Here is an 18,291-nt window from a genome sequence, read left to right as displayed (position 1 = left end):
TCAAGAATTATACCACTATTGCAATGCCTTTTACTGATTGGTTAAGGAATCATTCTTTTGGGATGCTATTACTAATCGCAACTTTACGTAGTTGAGGAAAATGCTTACTTTAGTCCACCATCCTCATATGCCATGACTTCTTAAAGGAGTTTACCATTCACTATGATGCTAGTGGTTGAGGTATCGGTGTTGTATTGATACAAGAGCATGGTATGCTTGCTTTGAGAGTCATAAGCTTGATGATAAATAGATGCAAATGAATGTTTATGACTAGGAGATGTTGGCCATCCTCCATGGTATTAAGAAATGGCACCATCACCTATATGGCATCCGGTTTAGAGTAAAGAGTGACCATCGAGTCCTCTAGTACTTCTTAACTCAGTCTAATTTGATTCCTAAGGAGAGAAGATAAGTGGAAACCTTGCAAAATTGTGTATTTAATATCTCTCACACTAGGGAAAAGATAACATAGTGGTTGATTCACTCTCAATATGGATGTGCAGAGTCTCTTCCATTTTAGAGTTGCATAATGATTGGATTGAGGAGCTTCAAGAAGCCTATTTGTTGGATGAGGACTTCAGCCACATATTTCAAAAATTATAGCATGGGGTAATGGATAAAAATTCCCAATATCAGCTCAAATTTGGTCCCATGGTAAGATTGTCATCCCCCACATTATTCTCCCTTCACACGAAAGATCATGAAAGAGTTGCATTATTACCCCACTGCTAGTCATTTGAGTGTTTTCAAAACATATGAAAGGATTACTAAGAGCTTTCACTAGAAGGGCCTATGGAGGGATGTTAAGGATTTTGTGGCTAGTTGTATCCCATGCCAATAGAACAAGGACATCAAGCTTAGACCCACCAGTCTCTTGCAACCCCTACCTATTCCTAAAGGGAAATGTATGCATATCACTATGGATTTCATTATTGGCCTCCCCATTATCAAGAAAGGATGGAACAATATGTACGTAGCAGTCGACTACCTCACTAACATTGCCCACTTTATCCCAACTAAGATGCAATACACTGCCTCTCAGGTGGCCACTCAGTTTATGGAGCATGCATTCAAGTTGAATGGGTTATTGCAAGTCATAGTGCATGATCAGGATGTCAAGTTTATGAGAAATTTTTGGCAAGCAGTTTTTATATCTATGGACACCAAGCTTGCTCCATCCACTACATATCGCCCACAAACTGATAGTCACTAAAAGGGTAAATGAATGGCTTGAGACCTTTCTACGATACTTTTGCCATTATGTACAACACAATTGGGATATGTAGCTCCACTTGGCTGAATTTGTATATAACAAATCCACCTACTCTAGCATTGGTGTTTCTCCATTTGAGATAGCCTTTCATTGGCACCTTAGTGGACAATGTGGAAGAGCTAACTCTGATAGACAAATAAGACATCATTTAGTATATCCCTGAGGCAATCATTAGGTAGCAAGATAAACACTTGAGATCTCAATCCATCAAGGAATATCTCATCAAATGGCAAGGCCTGCCCTTGGAAGAAGCCTCTTGGCACCCAGCCACCATTGTGGAAGAGTTTTCTCATCTTGAAGAGGCCCAAGGTGTAAGACTAGTTGGATATATCCCCTTTATTTGACCCCACACTACTTGCACAATGCACACTATTTTAGAGTAGTTTTGTACATGTCTTAGTTATAGCCATGTGCTTCCTACATGGAATAAAACTACTTGTCTCATAAGCTTCGTTTTGATATGTGGCATGCCCTATTTAGAGTATTCCATCAAAAGTTATGGCAGATTTACCTCAACATGTCTGTAGTGGATAGTATGATGTCCATAGTCTTCACCCAAAATTTTCACTGTAATGTGGATTAGAATAGTATTCTGCACCCCCAATCCTTAACCACTCTGTCAAGTTCCTCTAGTTGTCCTTTTTTTTAAAGAGTAAAAACTTTCAAGGTTGAGATGGAATGTAACGAGTAAGATATACATGTAGTAATGAGCAAGATACACGAAAACTAGGGGTTAGATACCCAATCACAATGACTGGGATATATAAGGTATAAGAGACCAATTTAGGACATCCAGACATAATCAAGAACTAACTCTTCACCTTCTCCTTCAGCTTTCATGGCTTCCTTCCTTCTTTTCTCCCTTTTCATGTCTTTCTCTCTCCTCTTCTAGTCTTTCTCTCTCTCTCCTGCTCATTCACCTCTCTCCTCTCAACTCATTCATTATAGTAACACTAATAGCAACAATTTTCTATTGTTTTGAAAGGATTAAGAAAGAAGAATTGCTCTCCCAGGGATGTTTACAAGGATCCAAGTGAGTATAGCTATATTGTTTTTCCAACTAGACTTCATCTCGCTTATTTAAGGGGTTGATATAAATATGTCTATAATTAATCTATCACTATATTTCATAAGAAGAAAGAAATCATTCTTAGCTCAATTTGAGAGAAGTTTGTGAATTATTCCTAGGGGGTGAACCTCCCAAGATTGCACCTACTATACTTAATTATTATCTTCAATTGATATCTATGTGTAAGCATGGTTGATTCATCCATATTCTATATATTTTGCTAAGTCCTCTAACATACTGAGAAAATAGTAGACACACTCTCTCTTTCTCTTTTTTAATGAATTATGAAAAGGGGATATGATTATGAAAGGGGAAAGGTGAGTCTTTGAATAACTGTATGTGGCTCTCCCTCCCTCCCTCCCTCCCTCTCTTTCTCTCTCTATTTCTTTCTCTCTTTCTAGAGAGAGATGATTTTTTTAAAAATTAGACATATTAAATGAAATGATATTTTAATAGTTGAACATATGCATGCAATGTATATATACTCTAAAAAAATCCACAAATGCGCATATACAATAAAAAAAAGAGTTGAATTTCTTTTTTCATTGAAGATTATAGGATGGGTTAATAGTTTTAATTATTGAACATATTCATGCAATATATACATACTCTAAAACCACACACAAATATACATAGACTATAAAAAGATATGAATAATATATGTACATATACACATGCAAGCATGTACATAGTCAGGTAGCTTACTATGGGTATATCCTCTATATCACGTGTGTTCAAGGCCTATTTATAAATATCCTTAACTGTAAATTTTTTCTTAATAAAACATAACCCTTTTCTATTCAATATGTAAGTAAACCCTTCATATGGGACCCTTTTGTATGTAAAAAATGTGTAAAAATGGTATTTTGAAACTCCCTTATGTTGAACTCACGTAATATATACATACATTTAAAATTGACCTCCTCGAGTGTACACACTTGTGCAAACACATACACACGTGTATCCATATATACACGTCTGTGTGTGTGTGTGTGGAGACATACTGATACACATGTAAATATATATGAGTGAGAGAATATATATATATATATATATATATATATATATAGAGAGAGAGAGAGAGAGAGAGAGAGAGAGAGAGAGAAAAGGGAGAGATAATAGACACACACTTATAAAATATGCACACACACACACACACACACACACACACACACACACACACACACACACACACACACACACACACACACACACACACACACACACACACACACACACACACACACACACACACACACACACACACACACACACACACACACACACACACACACACACACACACACACACACACACATGCATACAATGCATATAGACATGCAAAATGGAGACCTATCAACATACATCTATTCTCCATTGGCAAACCTTTGCCCTAAACAAGAGCAATGAGCCTTCCACTCACCTTCGTTAATGTGCTTTATCAATCTTGACCCACATTAGTTTAAGAGAAACTTTATAGAAATAATTACACGATTCGATCATAAGGCTTAGTGTATGTAGAGCAAAACATGACTTTTTTTTCCCTTTTTGGATTAACACAAGAAGTTGTAGGTGTGGAGTAACTATCTAAAATCCCCTTTCTACATAGGACCATGAGCTATGATTGGATATTCAATTGGTAGAAGGTTTAGAATTATTTGTGGTAAGGTTCACAAAAGCTGGCTTCGTAGGTAATTGTAACACTTCAGACTCCTCAGAAAGCATCATGGTTATTGTTGTCATGGTTGGTCTCAATGTGGGACTTGCTTGCGTACACAAGAGGGCAACATGAATGACACGCAAAAATTCTCCAGCAGACAAGGCATCACTTCTTAGACGTTGGTCTACAAGCTCCAGCTGTCGCCTTTGTTGGAACAATCTCCATGTCTACTAGCACAATAAATTTCAACAAAGCAATTGGTTTATTAATATAATATACTATAGAAGGGAAGACTTAATTAATGGCCATTGTGCTTGTTTCTAAGCAAAACCTAATGAGAAGCATTAGGTAAATGAATATCCCAATATATAATAGTTGATGAAGGAAGGCTGATGCATCCATCTCTTACCAAGTCAAGAACTCCTCCATTGAAGTTCCTCCTTCCAGTTGCGACCTCAAGGCTAACGACACCAAAGCTGAAGACATCAGCCTTCTCACTGAGCTCCCCATGGATAGCATATTCAGGGGTGAGATATCCTCTTTCATATGAAGAATAAAATGTAATTAATTAGTACACTAAGGCATTATATGCACATAATTCGACTTGCTACTCTATCTATGGTAAAGCTAGCATATATATGATAGGCACAAGCAATATCTAATAATCATCCCCTCCCATCAATAATATTGTAGGAATTAATAAGTTGTACACTTACAAGGTTTCGGCCACCCTTGTGTTGATATGTGACTCGTCTTCCGAGAGGAGCCTCGCAAGGCCAAAATCCGCAATAACTGGGTTGAGACGGTCATCCAATAGAATGTTACTTAACTTAATATCTCGATGGATGATATGATCTTGGCACTCCTCGTGAAGGTAAGCCAACCCACGAGCCATGCCTAGAATGATCCCAAAACGAGTAGGCCAATCTAGCTTCGGTATACCCTCCTCCATTGAGTCCCCTACTGACAAGAAAAGAAACCCTTATCAATAGCACTACTTCACCACTTCTTATATCCTCATGCATGTGTGAGTAATAAGTGTCATCGTACCAAATAAGACCTTATCCACACTTTTGTTTGGGAGATATTCATAAACTAGGATTCCGTTAGAGCCTTCCGTGCATATCCCTAATAGCTTTATCAAATTCTTGTGTTGCACATTGCTTATGATATTTACTTCATTCATGAACTCGTTTTTCCCTTGCGTGCTTGATGATGATAACTTCTTTACTGCAATTTGTTGTCCATTTGGTAAAGCTCCCTGCATCAACATTAGAGTTAATATCTTACTAGCCAAAAAAACATGTTGAGACTACTTTAAACATGTGATAATGAGGAGAAAAAAGATTCCTAGGTTTTGAAGTGAACCTCAACATTTCTCTTGGTCCAAGCCATTGCAACATAGATGGTACAATAGACCACTCAGTGCATATAAGCAATTTAGTCCCTAGACTATAGAATTAGGTAGTCCAAGTGAGTATATCTATGTAGGTTTTGTAGATAAGTATTTCTTAGCTCTTAGATATTGTAAGGTGATGAACCAAATCATAAACTTAAGAAGGTGGAAACAATCAAGGAACCATGGATGCCTTAGGTCTTGTCAAGAGATGGGCTAAATCTTTACTTAGGAAGGTGGTAGCAACCAAGTAACCATCTAAAGTAAACAGGGGATGTAACTCAATCCATGTATTTCTTACTAAAACAAAAGTGAGTGGAGCTAGCTAGTTACAATGTTTCCAATGTTATAGAATGTTAAAATTCTGTTAATAGGCACTACATTAGCTATTCTACATAACCATATTGGATTATTAGATGGTATCATATGACAAGGAGCCAAGTTCTCCCTATAGTAGATTATTCTTAGACAACCTATGTGTACTCATCTCCTCACCCCACATACTATTTGTTCCCCCATATATACAACTACAATCAAGTAAATGTTGGAAATTGTTTTGGAAGGCTAGCACTTGGCAAAACTTGCCCATGCAAGGGGGAAAAAGGTTTTGAATGGAGACATCTTGATAATGCATATAGAACGATTTCAAGTGTTGATTTCAATCATGGTGTAATTAGTTGTCCTTTCAATGCACGTTTGCATATACACACAGAATAAACACACCCATACTCAATGCAAGGCTAAGCCTAGGCCCATCTTTATTTACTAATTATACATTAAGACTCTCTATTTATAATTTCGTATGATGAATTGAATTGGTTATGGCATGGTTGGTTGTTCACATGGTATTCACCTTTATTATATAATGAAGCTACTATATCCTTTGAATCTATTTACACTCACATTTTATTCAATGTTGTAAAATATTCTACAAGCATAAAGCTTGTGCAACTAGATTGTATTACTCATTTATGCAAAAAAAAAGTAGATCTCATGAAGCTTACTATGCTTTAATTAGATATTCTAATAAGGCAAGGTTAAATGGCTAGTAGTCAAGATATACCCAAGCTTTTATTTTAGGTCTTAATGACATGCCTTATTGATTTTGCATGTAACAAGCTCAAACATTCCCCTTTGCATAGTTCACAAATTCTAATATTGACTTCAAGTTTCTACTACTTGCATATCTCCTTGATCTTGATCTTTTATATGATATAATGACTCGTATACACATTCTAATTTTATTTATGTGTAAAAAGGTGTACACTAACTTAATATATGCAAAATAAGATGCTAAAAAAACCAAACCCAACTTTTATGAGGCCTTCAATCTTTTACAAAGCACATCAACACTATGCCATTTAATGAGTTTTATATCTTTTGATGTTTGAAAATAATACCACGATTGTAGTAATCTCTATTTTGATATAGCTAGAATAAAGAAAAATGAATCCTTTTTCTAAGAATTTGGAATAATTAGATATAATCATTATCTATTCAGTAGTAGCACATATTAGACTTTGGATTTGTTGTAATTTGATGTGTTCATCATGATGCCTATATTTTCATGCTTATTTCAAAGGAATGTTGTCTCTCTATCAATGCCTATTAAATGAAAAGCGAATCCATGCGTGTGTGTGTGTGTGTGTGTGTGTGTGTGTGTGTGTGTGTGTGTGTGTGTGTGTGTGTGTGTGTGTGTGTGTGTGTGTGTGTGTGTGTGTGTGTGTGTGTGTGTGTGTGAAATTAGAATTTCCAATCAAATTTCAGCGAGGGAATTCTTGTATAAATACTATGCATGACTTATCTTTGTAAAGTCAACCCACTTTGAGACTGTGGAAATAATTGACAAGGACCTACAAAGCTAGAAAGTTTTATGCCTTTGTTGATAGCTCAAGAGAAGACTAAAAATTTATTTTCATGGCTGGTTAAAAGGTCATGAGTCATAAATGTATTTAGACTTGTACACAAGTAGAGAAATGGACCATTCTTGACTCTATGGTTTAAGGCTACAAACAACACAATTAGAGAAAAGCTTGATTATATGGCTACCATTGAGCTACCTATACTAGACTATGTTGAAAGATCCTTGGGTTTTTTCTTATGGTATTGGCTTGGGGGTTGTAAGAGACCAGCTTGGTAAGTCACATACCATAGAGTGGTGGCTTTATTGAGAATTTTCTAATCTTCTCTCTCTCTCTCTCTCTCATTGTTTTATCAAATAATATTTTAATTATTTTACGACTTTCTAATGCCTTTTTTGTCAAATGTAGCCATGCATGAAATTACAATTGTCACCACAAGCCAAAGCCCTCAAGAAAATTTCCCATTTTACTAAGATTATTATTCAACTTTTCTTGGTCACCTAGAATAGCAAGCTTAAAACTAACATTAGAATTCACTCTAGCTACTCCAATCCATTTTTTGAATTTTCTCCATAGTGATGCAATCTCAATAATTCTAGGAAGTCCTCTTTCACACTACTGTAGATTCAAGACACATTGGAGAAGATCTTCCAAACTTAGCCAAAATCCAATGAGTGGAAAGCTTTCATGTGAGAATTCATGTCAATAAATTGAGTATGGGTGATAGAGTAGCCTTCCAAGTCAATAAAATATGGTGCTTTCATACCCTCTAGCTATTGCAAGGGCATTCCTTTTTCCACTTTTCCTCCCTAGCTTTGTGAAAATAGAGTTATTTCTCTTACACAAGTCATGTCAATGCCTGTACTCCAAATTGGGCTTCTTGGAGGGACTCATCACATACTCAAGGTGCTATCATGTTTCTTAAAGGGTGACATTATCCAAGATTCTTTCTTTGTCTTCATCACATATCTAATTCATCCCACTTTAGTCAAATTCATACACTTAAATTGGATTGTTCCTTCATCCCATAGATATATGCATTTTCTACTTCCTTTGTTATGCAGTAATTTGGCTAATTGATTAGCAAAACTATATTTAACAAATCAAGGAGTCATCTTCCCTCCTACTTTCATTCTCAAACTAGCCACAACCTTTTAATTAGAAAAGAGTGCTACAACAAATTAAGAAGAAACCCAAAGTATACCACTCATTACTCAATGGAACTCAATTCCATATTTATGACTTTTTCTAAACCTTAATATGCATCCATTTAATCTTTTCTTGAAGAAGTGTTGATAGTAACAACCTAGATATTTGAAAATCTTGCTAGGGTCTATTAGTTTAAACCCATAGTCCACCAGTCAATCAAATTCTTCCACCTCACAATTGATCAATGTGATTTTGATTTTGTGAATGTGTACCACTAAATCGAAGAGGATCACCAATTTCTCACATGGCTCCATTAGAGCCACTAAGAAATCCTTTTTTTCTCTCAATATATTTTTAACATAAGCAGCACAAACATCTTCCCATTGAAAACTTGCCTATCTAGTAAATGCAAACCTTCCATAGCTCCTTCACTTACATTCTTATCTAAAGTCCTTAGCAACTCATCACATTTATTAATATAAAACTCTACAAGTGTTACTAAATAAGGCCTCCAAGGCTCAAAGAAATTGGCATTGAATGCCAAATCACTTGACAATTCCTTTCATAAACCTTGAACTCACCCTATCATAGACCTTATCTAAGACTAGATTGATCATGGTGAATTTCTTGCCCAAAAAAAAGGTTAATCCACACCCATATCCATCTTGAATATGGCATCATGCACCTTCTAGTAAAAAACCCTTGTTGCTTCCAAATCAATAGGATAATACATAGCCATTTCAATGTTGAATATGGCATCATGGATCTTCTTGTAACATACCCATGTTTCCTACAATGCACTAGTTTAAAAATCCAAAATTTTCATCCTTAATGTCATTTCATTAGCCATTAATTTGCACAAAAAGTTAACCATGACCAAAGGTCTCCAACAATTTACCCTTCTCTCCAAAGTCTTAGGCATGAGCTTGAGGAGACCTTCATTTACAAGAAATATTTCCCATATTCATGCATTCATTCCAAAGTTTGCATAGATAATGTTCACAAACATCTTGAGGTTATGAGAAGAACTCCATTAGTAGCCCATTAGGACCAAGATATTTTTCTTGCTTCTCTAAATATTGAAAACAACGTATTCTATCTATTCTAGAGAAACAGGTTGATTGAGTACTAAAGGTGTGTCTACCCACAAGGCTTTTCTCCATGTAGTCTAGAAAGGCTTTGAGTCTGTTCACATACAATCCATCACAATCTAGCTCAATATGTGCAATTTCAACTAAGACTCAAAGCTTTCAACTACCTTTTTATCCTTATCACATGTAACCATCACATCCTTTAATGTTGCAACTATTCTCTCTTATGTTTATAATTGAGTGCATTGAAATATTTTAGTAGGTGCATCTCCTTCTAAATTCTATGATGCCTTCAATGTTAAATGCTTCTAATACCTTCGATTGTACTTTGATACCTTTAATTTTAAGAGCTTCTAATTTTGAATATAGCTTTATAGGAGAACACAATCAAAAAGGTACAAAGCTCATGCATGCAAGCACATCAAGAATTTTTTCCCTTCACTCACAACTGTATTGCTAGGTGACAGATGCATGATTGTCTTTCTCTTTCCATACCATTTTAATTAAAAAACAACAACATTAATAGCACTAATCCACTTTTCTTTCAATACCATTAATAAACCATGCTTCTTGAGTAGCTTTAAAGTAATCCTTCTCCTTTAACAAGGTAGTATCCAATTGAAAAGAAAGAATTCCTCCAATATATTTCATCGTCCTAATCAAATTGAAAGAGAGTACCAAAATCACATCATTTGAGGGTGCAACATGATGTAAAGCATATAGCATTATATATTGGAGTAAGCCACTACCAACCATGAATGGCATAGAGCTCATTTAATCTAGCATCCCTCCACGAACTATTATCATGGCTCTTATGCTAAGTGAGAATCTATTAATTCAATTATCTTGAGGTAACAAACTTACCAACTCCATCTTTCCTCATAAATAATTGATCATGAACCATGTGATGTAACACTTTCTCCTAGTCTTTTATTCTAATCCCCCATCACCAAAACAACATGTTATTTTAGGAAATTTTCCTTGAATGCATTCCATTTCCTAGATACAATAGAAAGTTCATATACCAAAAGCACAAGGAAGGACTTATCACCCATATGCAACCTCATCATAATCATGCTCTCAAAACCCTCTAACTAGCACACAATATTTGGCTTGAACTATTGCTTGTTGACAAGCAATCACATACCACCTTGTCTCTATGACAAGAACTAGAAAATACATCACAACCTAGGTTTTTCTGCTCCTTCCCATTTACCTTCACCCAAGTTAACCTCTTGAAGCTTTACTAATTCCACTCTTGTCTTGTTTAACCATGCCATTATCTTAGCTTTGTGAGCAAAGGCCCCCAACATCCCATGTAAAACATACTCCTCATTATAGAGATCAAAATCTACCATATTTCCATCAAGCCCCAACAAAGACAAGTAGATGTTTCTCTCAACAAGAGGAGGACACACTAGTTTCTTAACTGAAATATTATTTTGCCTTTTTTTTTCAAACCCAAGGGAAATATTGATATTTATGTGCCCATCAAATTATTTGGTGATGAAAATCTTAGAGACACCAAAAGATATGACATTTCCATGAGCTATATATGGGAAGCCTTTTGATTCTCACAAAAGGTGTTTCAAAAAACTCTTCATCTAACTCTAGGCTTTCAATGTTTCAAGGTTTCAAAGTATGGCACCTTACTCCTTCACTTTTGTTGTACAAGGTTTTGTTGTTTATTTTTTTTACGTCGCCTCCTCCTCTTTGCATGTCCTATGTTTTCACAACCATGGATGGAGGTTTAGGAATCTCCATTGCAAAACAAGTTTGAGTTTTTTATTCTTTAAATTATTAGGTGTAGTCATTATATGAGCTTTATGTATGGAAAGTGATAGTAGGGGGTCATGGCATTGAAGGTTTCAAGGTTTACCCATTAACTTGTCTTAGCCCAAAAAATTTAAATGCATAGGTTGACTTGACGTAGCATCAAAAAGCCCATTCACCATGTCAGCTTTCAATCTTGATTTGGAAGACTCTCCAATGAAGTCAAAGCCTCATCCTTTTTGACTTTGACTTTGCTAGAAAGTCTAAAAAATCAAGATTAGAAGTTTATGTGGGAAAATGATATTCTAGTGTGGTCAATGGTTGACCTCTTAGACAACAATAAGAACATGTAAAAGGCATGAATGGACTTCCAAGACTACACTTCAATGCATGTTGGAATCTTCCAAGCCTATCACTAGGATTTGAATCAATTGTTGCGACTACATACACCAAGATATGGATTAACTACAATTATATGAAAAAGCTATGGAAGTCAAGTTGTCGACACTTGAGAGGGATCATTCCTCCAAGTCTCATAGATTTGTCTTCAAATCACAAACAAAATCAAAGGTATTAGACATTAGCCACAAATGCACCTCATCATGAATTGTATTTCCCTTGAATTCTTTAAGGTGAGTAGGCCCCAATTTACTCAAGTGAGCCTTAAAGCCCAAGAATTAAATTAACTCCCACACATTTACTACTTATAATCAACGAGAAATAAAAACCACTTGGGGACTAGCGATGCTCTTTATCCCACTTTTGACTTTGATTAATCATTTGAAGGGATGACAAAGAGGACTTGGGTTACTAATTTACTCTATTTCTTATTCTTGAGACTGAATCAATCATAACTTTGGAATGTATTAGGTGCTCAATTGATATCTTAGGATCATAATCATCAATGCATGCTATATTGATAGGCTTGACAAATAATGCTTGTTGTTCAAGTGTATTCATGTTGTAGTGATAAGCTTGAAAAGTAATGCGCATGTTCAAGTGTAGCTTCACCCCATATGTGCATTCTTTTTTTGTCATGAGGCTCCATTCATTATAAGGGAATGGTGTATCAACTCCATCAAAGACACACTTAATGGTGGGTTTAGGGTTTCATAAATTTTGATGAAACAAGAATGTGTGTATAAGGAGAATGGATCCCCAAGGCTACACTTGAATGTGTGGTTGTATCCTTCAAGTCTATCACTAAGATATGAAATAACTAAGATTTTGTAACCAATATATGAATTAACTATAATTACAAAACAAATCCATGATTGTTTCCACTCTTCCAAACAAGTGTACCGTGCTTGGAATAGTTCTCCAAGTCTTTACATCATGTCTTATCCCTAAACCAAATTTGAGAGGTAGTTAACCATAGCCATGCTATTACACCCCCATTGTGTATCTTCTTCCCCGTGGACTCTTTGAGTTGATTGTGTAGGTGCCAAATTTCTCAAATAAAAGACATAAAAGCCAAACAAATAAATTCGTATTGGCACTTTTACTTAGAATATTCATGGGCAATAAGATTCATTATGCAGATGAAAATAGTCTGTAGTCTTTTTCTAACTTTGATTCATCTTGAGGTAAGACTTGGAGGACTCGATGTAACCATCGAATTTCTCAAGTGCTTGTTGCAAATGTGCTTCAATCATACCTCTAGAATGTGCCAAGTAGTCAATTCATATCTTAGTGTTGTAATCAGCAATTTCCTCATGTCATAGTGAAAGCATTGATGAATATCACCAGGATTGCAAGTAGTTGGCTCAAAATTTCAAGATTTCTCTATTATTTAGACTCCTATATGGTAATATGTTAAAGATATGCGAGATCTCCCAATATCTATTGTAAATATAGGGGATTCATCCCTTCATTGTAATGTACCTTCAATCACATCCTTTTCTAATCTCACATTGAATATTAAGATTTACCTTCTCTCATGCTTTATCATGTTGATGAAGATTTATAAGGTATGTTTGTTGCTATGATCCTAACTATGATTTAGTCAACATCAAGCAGTCACTTTATTAGAATTTATCTACCTCATTGGTAAAACTTATTATATCTCCTAATTAAACCCACTCACCATGCATGTGTAAGCTTACATAAGTCTTAATTCTTTATAGGAAAATACCATTGAGGATGCACTCATGAATGAAAAACTACTACATTAGGAAAGCAAGTATTTATAACATTTATGAGAAGAAGAAGAAGTTGCCCATGTGTAGGCCAGAACCAGAAACTAGTTTTGACCGTGGTTTTGGCTTTAGCTTTCTAATCATGTTTTCGTCAATTTTTTGGAAAATTGTATTTTTATTTAAGTATTATATTTATATCATTTTTCATGAAAAATAAAATAATATTAAATCATTACATTGTTTCACCAAAAGCATTAACTCCATATCAATGAAAGAGAGAGAATCAAAAGGAATTTCACAATTGTTATCACCCAAAGTTAGTGCTTGAAACTCCCACTTGAAGGTGGTTTTCAATCTACTACACTATGTGTAAGCTATTATGAGCATGAGCTAGTTTAAGAACTAGTTTCAAGATTATTAAAAAAAAAAAAGGGTTCTCAAAGAATGACTAAGGGACTAAAATGGGGGCACACTCAAGTGGACATTAATACCAGTTAACACTATTAACACTCACTCTGTAAAGGTATTGCTCCCCTACTGCATGTATAAATGCATACAATAGGAAAGATGCCATGGGAGGAGGGAGATGGGAGTGCAAAGAAGTGGGAGTGTGATGGAGGTGAAGAGCTAGGCTTCTTATATACTACTAGAGATCCATAGATTAACATGGTGGATGTAGAACATAGATTGCAAATCGATCAGGTTAGGCTAAATGAAGCCTGACATCCATTACAAGAAAAAGGGTATTCCAAGCCCTTGTGCCAATTTCTCTTCATAAATTAATTCTTAAGTTGAAGCAAGATTAGCAATTTCTTGCATACCATAACCAAATTTTATGACATCCTCATCAAAACTTGCATGATCATTTGAAGGTAGGGTGTAAGTATGAAGAGAACTATTTGGACCACTCTAAAGTGTTGAGGAGAGAGAAGAGAGAAGAGTAGAGTAGAAGGGGAGAGAAGAGAGGGAGTAAGAGTACAGAGATGACAGAGAAAAAGAAGATAGAGAGAGATAAACGAAGAGAGAAGATAGTAGAAGAAAAGAGAAGAGAGGGAGAAGAGAGAGGGAGTAGAGAAAGGATAAAGAGAGTAAAAAGAGGCAAAGAAAAGATAGAGAGAAGAGAGGGAGTAGGGAGTAGAGAGAGGAGAGAGAGGATAAAGAGAGTAAAAAGAGGCAAAGAAAAGATAAAGAGAAAGTAAAGTAGAGACAATAAAGAAAGGAAATAGTAGAGAGATGAAAGGGGCAACAAAGCAGTGAAGACTGAGAAAAGAGGAGAAGGAGAGAGAAAAGAGGTAAGCGAAGAAAGAGAGAAGAGAGGGAGTAGAGAGAATATGACAATAATTGTTACTATAGAGTGTCATAGTTCTCTTCTCTTACAATATTTTTGTCACTTGGTTGAGCGACATTGAGGAAGAGAGGAAGAGTTTTGTCATGCTAAATCTAAGGAAGAGAGGGTGTTACCGTGTTTCCCGTAGCACCATGTTTCCCACAGCACAGAGGAGCGAAAAATGGAAAAAAAAAGGGGAATAGCAAAAAAGGCGCAGGATAAAAGCAGAAAAAGGCGCCTTGACCGGTAACCAGTCCCTGAAAAATTTAAATGTTCGGGCACGACCCTCAGAAAGCCTCGGCGTCGCCTCGAGACAACAAAAGAGTAAAAGGGCGCACCATTAAAATGTGGGAGCGCCCCCGAATCTTTGTAAAAGAGTGCTAGGCTCGCTCCTGTGCAAAGTGTACGCATTAGTTGGGGATAGGATAAATTAGAATGGTGGAAAATGGAAAAAAGGGGCCTAGGCTACGGTCGGCCATGTTAAAAAGGGAAAAGGGGATGACCGCCCAAAAAGGATTTAGGGCTTTGTATATAAAGTTGAAAAGTGAATGAGAAGCTCATTCTTTGGTGTGTGGCAAAAAGAGTCTTCTTCTTCCTCTCTTCTTCTCTCCTTCTTGCTTGTGTGTGCTCTTAAGAGAGGGAGTGTGAGAGTGTGAGGGAGTGAGTGTGTGTGGGAGTGAGGGATCAAGAGGGTGAAGCTCTTCACCATCTCCTCTTCTCTTCTTCTCTTCTCTTCTCTTCTCTTCTCTTCTCTTGCTTGCACGGCTATGGAGGATGGAGCTTGGAGATGGAGGAGGCTTGAGGATGCTTGAGCTAGCATCAAGAATCGTGGAGCTACCGGAGTGCAAGGGAGAGGAGGGTACTCGATCAAGCTTCAAGGTAAGCTCATTACACTCGTAGGATCGACGGCGCGTCAGCTAGGTAAGAGATAGCCATTAGAGCTCGCTTGGAACGCTTGAACACTAAGCGGTGCGTGGGTCTTGGCAGTTGAGCGAAGGCTCCCACATTTTGGTTCCGTTGCCGGGACCAATGGATTCAAGCTTGAGCACTTGCGCGCCTCATATCAAGCATCGAAGTAGGGTACTCATCCCCGAAACGGAGCTTGAGATAGGTAGGAAGTTGGGTGTTTTTGATCTTCAAAACAGGTAAGTATTTTGGGATATTCTAGTTGTTTGATGATTGGAAAACGTGGAGAAATTAGTTCAGTCTTTTGCTTTCGATTTGTGTTGTGTTTAGAGTAGGTTAACAGTAGGAAATCACACCCAAGAGGCATAGGGTTGCTGCTGTAAAACAGGGAGAAAATCGGGGAAAACAGGGGAAAAATGGATAAAATGCGCATTTGAATGTGTAGGAATCACAAGGAGAGTGATCGGTAACATCCGAGGAATGTCCAGCAGGGTTATAAGTTCTTAAAGGGCAAGGGAATCCTCATTTGCAACCAGCTGAGAGAGAGAGAGAGAGAGAGAGAGAGAGAGAGAGAGAGAGAGAGAGAGAGAGAGAGAGAGAGAGAGAGAGAGAGAGAGAGAGAGAGAGAGAGAGAGAGAGAGAGAGAGAGAGAGAGAGAGAGAGAGAGAGAGAGAGAGAGAGAGAGAGAGAGAGAGAGAGAGAGAGAGAGAGAGAGAGAGAGAGAGAGAGAGAGAGAGAGAAGAAAGAAAGTTATATTAACGTCTTCTAAAGACCAAAATTGGCCTATGAGACAAATTGTGATACAACTGATGAGGTCCAACTATCCAAAATAAAAGTGCTGAATGAAAAGCTAAAAACTGGAAACTGAAAATACGGTGCTGTGAGTGTGATAAGTGTCGTGTATGTGTATGTGCGTATGTAGCTCTGGTACTCCAGATAATGGCTACAAAAGGGGAACAAATGGCGGCTGTGATAGGGGAACAACTATCGGCTGTGATAAAGTGGTGCGATGTGTATATGTAACAGATGCAGGGAGATATACTATCTTGGGATGTAGTAGCAGTCGTCGAAGTCGCTAATAGCAGGTGATCCCTCCTGGATGCAGGATGTGGTACATCGGCGGTGGAGAAAGAGCAAACTGGAGGTCTGAGATCCAGTGTGTCGAGTGTCGTCGGATCTCAGTCTGCTGTCGATGTAGATCAAGAATCCTCCGGATCTCCTGTCGGTGTGGCTGTGGGGTCCGAAACCCACGGATCCTCGTGCGGCGTTGGGTACGCTGGTCCTCAGCCTGCTGTAGTGTGAGCCCGGAGGTCTGGCTAGAGGCTGGTACAGTAGCTCTCACTTTGTCTGTCTGAAAGAACTGTGTAATAGTCGTCTGGGTGGGCCCCTCTCTGACTGGGACCCGTTGTGTGCTCTGCTCTCTGATGTGCCATGCCTCTCCTAGAAAATGGCCAAATGATCTCTGATCCATATCAGTCATACATCCCTGAAGTGAGCTGCTCAATGTGTATCTAGATCTCAACTCTGAGTATGCCGGGCATCTGAGAACAAAATGCTCCTCACTCTCCACCTCTGATCTGCAAAGGGGGCATATCCTCTCCTCCCGTGGGATGCCACTGGCTCTGCCACTCTCAATCATAAGCTGATGTGATGATACCCTGAGCTCTCCAATAAGAACTCTCAATCGATGTGGAATATAGATCTGCATATATCTCGGAATCTCTATGAATCCCTGCTCTGATATGCTTAAGAAGTGTGTATAATAATGTGCCATCTTCGATGGCAATGGCTGTGCAGGGCTGACCCATGTCCTCTGTATATAAATATGCCATATCTCCTGTCTGATGACTCTGTTCCTCTCAGAGAGAGAGAGGGTGTAAGTGGGAGCCTGAGTATCATATAGAAGAGGTGGGAATCTATCAATGTCCAGCCCATGTCTATCAAACCAAGCTCTAGTCTGTGCATACCATGATGTGGTATCCCCCGCTCGAGCCATCTCCTGAGATGCCATATATGCTCTGTATGCAATGCGATCTCTGTCCATATCCTGAAATCTGTGTAGGAAGCAGACTGTCTGAAATAGTGCCTCTACTAGCATGGGCGGTGTGGCAAGCTCTGCTCGCACAATGTCATGTGGGATTGAGGCCTTACTGTGAATCAATCTAGATATCATGATCACCTGAGGTCTCTCCATCAATGTCCATACATAATCGGCAAGGCCTGGCCCCCATATAGCTGCTCCATACATCAGTGCTGGAGTGACTAGAGTATCAAAGAGCCACCCCTTGGTGCGGGGCTCCTGGAAATGTGCATGATGACACTGTCGCTCCATAAGAGCCAATGCTGAGTATCCTCTAGTGAGGCGGTCACGAGCTGCCTGTGTCATCGAGAAAATCCCTGAAGTTGCTGTAAAGGTGACTCCCAAATATACATATGATCCAGTGACCTCAATACTCCCTCCTGCTGCCATGAAAATACTCTGTCTGCGTATCTGAGCTGATGTATGGAATATAAGAACCTTGGTTTTACCAAGGTTCACTGTCATGCCTCTCTGTATGCAAAAATCATCCAATGCTAATAAATGCTGCTGTAATCCCTGAGCTGAATCTGAGACCAACACAATGTCATCTGCATATAGTAAGATATG

At 37.8% G+C, this 18,291-nt stretch overlaps 1 protein-coding gene across 1 annotated transcript; it reads right to left on the bottom strand.

Annotated features, from left to right (window-relative positions):
• Positions 1–3,782: 3,782 nt before the first annotated feature.
• Positions 3,783–5,397, bottom strand: LOC148015441 (cold-responsive protein kinase 1-like). The gene is made up of 5 exons (XM_087665205.1): positions 5,371–5,397; positions 5,053–5,263; positions 4,719–4,962; positions 4,412–4,541; positions 3,783–4,229 (listed from the first exon to the last, which is right to left on the bottom strand). The coding sequence occupies exons 1-5, from the start codon at positions 5,395–5,397 to the stop codon at positions 3,975–3,977; spliced, it is 867 nt and encodes a 288-aa protein (XP_087521331.1). The 3' UTR covers positions 3,783–3,974.
• Between the last annotated feature and the right edge of the window lie 12,894 nt (positions 5,398–18,291).

Source organism: Lygodium microphyllum, chromosome 24 (assembly GCF_053477565.2).
Source record: "Lygodium microphyllum isolate KBCC chromosome 24, Lygodium_microphyllum_v1.1.10, whole genome shotgun sequence".
NCBI lineage: Eukaryota > Viridiplantae > Streptophyta > Polypodiopsida > Schizaeales > Lygodiaceae > Lygodium > Lygodium microphyllum.
The sequence above is the reverse complement of the archived record's forward strand: the minus strand, read 5'-3'. Positions and strand labels throughout refer to the sequence as shown.

What these genes read in the sequence shown, in the direction of transcription:
- LOC148015441 (XM_087665205.1), bottom strand. Translation starts at nt 5,397, where the DNA reads ATGGCTTGGACCAAGAGAAATGTTGAG. An exon ending in GGACCAAGAGAAATGTTGAG is followed by an intron (nt 5,264 to 5,370) that starts GTTCACTTCAAA and finishes ATGTTGATGCAG; the next exon opens with GGAGCTTTACCAAATGGACA. An exon ending in ATGGAGGAGTTCTTGACTTG is followed by an intron (nt 4,230 to 4,411) that starts GTAAGAGATGGA and finishes TTGTGCTAGTAG; the next exon opens with ACATGGAGATTGTTCCAACA.